General features: G+C 36.6%; 1 protein-coding gene across 1 annotated transcript in view; it reads left to right on the top strand.

Moving 5' to 3' along the window:
• LOC107577293 (laminin subunit alpha-1-like) overlaps window positions 1–273 on the top strand; it is a gene marked incomplete at its 3' end in the record, with an annotated part of 3,386 nt that extends 3,113 nt beyond the window's left edge. The window contains exon 4 of the mRNA XM_016263384.1: window positions 122–273. Coding sequence (XP_016118870.1) covers window positions 122–273 — 152 coding nt within the window. The remainder of the gene's footprint in view (window positions 1–121) is intronic.
• Window positions 274–730: the final 457 nt, after the last annotated feature.

Raw genomic sequence — 730 nt, 5'->3', positions numbered from 1 at the left:
GTGTGAGTGCGTGTGAGTGTGAGTGAGTGTGAGTATGTGTGAGAGTGTGTGTGTGAGAGTGTGTGTGTGTGTATGAACGTGTCCGATCGCTCATGTGCTTCCTCTGCTGCTCTCCTCTCAGTCGTTCCTCCTGGTGATGCTGGTGTCTGGATCGCTGGAGGTTCATGTGGGCGTGGCTGAGGGCGGAGCCGTGCACAAAGCCGTCGTCAAATCACAGAACGGCTCCTTCAGTGACGGACAGGAGCATTCGCTCATACTGCAGAGGAACAAACGGTCTGTTACACACAGAGCAATATTACACAACCTTCATACTAAATATACAAGCTCAAATGTGAGATTTGCATATAAAATTCCCATTCATTTGGATTAAACAGTTTTAACATAAACGTAATGTGATTCATATTTATCAGTCATACATCAATGAAACGGGTCAGATTTATGTAATAGTGGTAATAAACCATGTTTTACAGAAACAATAAGCAGCTTTATATATTTATCATCAATAAATCCAGTTTGTTTCATGGATATTAACTAACTGATTATATTGCTTGTTTCACGTCTAGCCATAACTGAATAAATGTAAATGTTGTTCATGTTTTCAGTGTTATTTTAGAATCATTAATAAACTCTTAAAGTTTTTAAGATTTTTAATGAGATTTAGAAATTTATTTGTCTAGATTTAATTTTCGTTTTAGTCAAAGGGCATTTTTATTATTATTATTATTTTTTT

Source organism: Sinocyclocheilus grahami, unplaced genomic scaffold, assembly GCF_001515645.1.
Source record: "Sinocyclocheilus grahami isolate Dianchi unplaced genomic scaffold, SAMN03320097.WGS_v1.1 scaffold5629.1, whole genome shotgun sequence".
NCBI lineage: Eukaryota > Metazoa > Chordata > Actinopteri > Cypriniformes > Cyprinidae > Sinocyclocheilus > Sinocyclocheilus grahami.
Note: the sequence above shows the minus strand (reverse complement) of the source record. Positions and strands in the feature narration are given on the sequence as shown.